The following is a 2,676-nucleotide window of genomic DNA, read 5'->3' as shown; positions in this document are numbered from 1 at the left end:
ATCTTTTTTTCCTCCTGATTTTTCCTTTCAAATCTGTAGCCATGAGGTGCCAGGGTTCATGGAAATACTTCATGGAAATACTCAGTTTCTTGTGGAACTGAGTTAGATTGAGCTCATAAGAGTCCATTGGACAATGAGAAGAGACAAGGCGCTTCCAGTTATACCTAGAGCATCAGCTGCTGAGGACTCTCCAAAAACAGGGGATGCACTTTTCATTTCTTGCTCCTGGAATTTTCCTTTGTGAACCCTGGGAGTGACTGAATCTCTCAGAGGAATTTTTTTTTCTTTCTCTGAAATGATTGCCATCCTAGAAGAATCCAGTAAAGCAGGAGGACTTAATATTTTTTGTGTTATGGACATGTTTGAGTTTGGTTATAAAGGAAGTCAATTTTCTTGGTATTATATATCATTAAAAAGTTTGTAGATCCAAGTTAAGAACTTCTGCAGTAAAGAATTGTTGAGGACTAATGAATAGAGCTTCTAAATCCATCTTCTGTTCATGTTGTTTGTACCTACATGTGACTATAGAGGCAGAGTCAGAAAGAACTCATTGAAATGTTTCACTTAATAAAGGATATTTTGAGGCTCTGAGATTTCTTATAGCAACAAGAGAAGGGGGAAGAAAAGAGAACAAGCATTTGTTCAATATTGGCCCTGTGCCAGGTACTGTGCTAAGTACTCTACAAATATCTCATTTGATCATCACCAGAATCCGCTGAGGTAGGTGCCATTATTATCTCCATTTTACATCTGAGAAAACTGAGGCAGACAGTGGTTAAGCAATTTGCCTAGAGTCCCACAGCTAACAAAGAGCTAACAAATGTCTAAGACTAGATTTAAACTTGAGTCTTCTTGACACTCATCCCAGAGCCAAGGGCCTAGTAGAGGAGTAGATTTAGCTTCCCAACTATCGTTTTACCTTAGGATTATTAGGTCATGTATTTAAGTCCTCATTATGTTCTAGTGACTATGCTAAACTCTGGGGATACTAAAGATATACTAAAAAAATTCTCTTAAGAAAAGGAAGACATACACATGAATAGGGAGAGTTTCCCATTTAGAAAGTGGAGACACAGAGGACAACAGGTACATGGGAAATAAAGAGCAGCTGGTGATGGGGATGGGGTAGAAGATAAATTATTGTTGGTTGAGTTGAGCCTTCAGGAAGCCAGGGATTCAGAGAAGGAACAAAGAGGGAGGACATTTCAGGCATAGGGGACAGTCTGTGCAAAGGCCTAGATGTGGCAGTTGGAGAATTTACTGTGTGAAAGATGTCAAGTGAGCCATTATGTCTAGATATCATGGCATTCAGAAGAATGTGGAGAAAAATGTGAAAGATAGGAATGGACCAGGTGGTGAAGAGCCTTGAATGTTAAATGGGGCATATAATGCTGACCCTCAGTGAAATTTTTATTTTCCTTGTGTTCTGACAGATCACTTCCAGAAGAGAATGGTCATAGGAAATCACTCCATTGTATCTGCATTTATTCTTGTGGGCTTAACAGATCAACCAGAGCTCCAGCTCCCTCTCTTCTTCCTTTTCCTAGGAATGTATATTCTTACTGTTGTGGGGAACCTGGGCTTAATCACTTTGATTGGACTGAATCCTCACCTTCACACCCCCATGTACTATTTCCTCTTTAATCTGTCCCTTATAGATCTCTGTTACTCTACTGTTATTACTCCCAAAATGCTGGTGAACTTTGTCTCGGAGAAAAACATCATCTCCTATTCTGGCTGCATGACTCAGCTTTATTTCTTTCTTTTTTTGGTGGTTTCTGAGTCCTTTATTCTTTCAGCTATGGCTTATGATCGTTATGTTGCTATCTGTAATCCTCTGCTCTATAATGTAACCATGTCCTACCAATTGTGTTCTCTGCTATTGTTGGGCGTATATGTAATGGGGTTTTCTGGAGCCATGGCCCATACAGGTTTCATGCTAAGATTAGTCTTCTGTGATGTCAACATTATTAATCACTACATGTGTGATATACTCCCCCTCCTAGAACTGTCATGCACCAGTACCCATGTTAATGAGTTAGTGGTTTTCATTGTTGTGGGCATTGACATTGGAGTCCCCACTGTTACCATCTTTATCTCTTATGCTTTAATCCTCTCTAGCATTCTCCACATCAACTCCACAGAGGGCAGGTCCAAAGCTTTCAGCACCTGCAGCTCCCATATAATGGCTGTTTCTCTTTTCTTTGGGTCAGGAGCATTTATGTATCTGAAACCTTCCTCTCTTCTATCCCTGACCCAAGGAAAAGTGTCTTCTTTATTCTACACTATTGTTGTGCCTATGCTAAATCCCATTATCTACAGCCTGAGGAACAAGGATGTCAAATTGGCTCTGAGGAAAACTCTGAGTAAAAGAATATTCTGATTAGGACCAGACCAATAAGAATATGCAATGTTCTGTGTGTTTTATTGGAGTTTTTTCAAATTCATCCTGATTTGAATGCTTTTTCTCTATTGGAGAAGCAAATTTTTAATTGTTGTCTTCATACAGAACAATCTCTACCCTATACATGAATTCTTGTCTTCTCACACACAGTCAAAAGTCTCTTTGGTGATATTCCTAGTGCTTTAAATTCATTAACATTATACATACCTTTTCAAAAATAACTTTTGTATGGGAAAAATCATATAGCTTTCAAGGAAGCAGGTGGGGCTACC

At 39.1% G+C, this 2,676-nt stretch overlaps 1 protein-coding gene across 1 annotated transcript; it reads left to right on the top strand.

Moving 5' to 3' along the window:
* The first annotated feature begins 1,417 nt into the window (after positions 1 to 1,417).
* On the top strand, positions 1,418 to 2,383 carry LOC140509036 (olfactory receptor 8B8-like). The gene has a single exon (XM_072616947.1). It carries the CDS (start codon positions 1,451 to 1,453, stop codon positions 2,381 to 2,383), a length of 933 nt encoding a protein of 310 aa, XP_072473048.1. The 5' UTR covers positions 1,418 to 1,450.
* Positions 2,384 to 2,676: the final 293 nt, after the last annotated feature.

This window comes from Notamacropus eugenii, chromosome 5 (genome assembly GCF_028372415.1).
Source record: "Notamacropus eugenii isolate mMacEug1 chromosome 5, mMacEug1.pri_v2, whole genome shotgun sequence".
Taxonomy (NCBI): Eukaryota; Metazoa; Chordata; class Mammalia; order Diprotodontia; family Macropodidae; genus Notamacropus; species Notamacropus eugenii.
This window is presented reverse-complemented; position numbering and strand designations above follow the sequence as displayed.

Coding starts and splice junctions, on each gene's coding strand:
- LOC140509036 (XM_072616947.1), top strand. CDS start 1,451: ATGGTCATAGGAAATCACTCCATTGTATCTGCATTTATTCTTGTGGGC.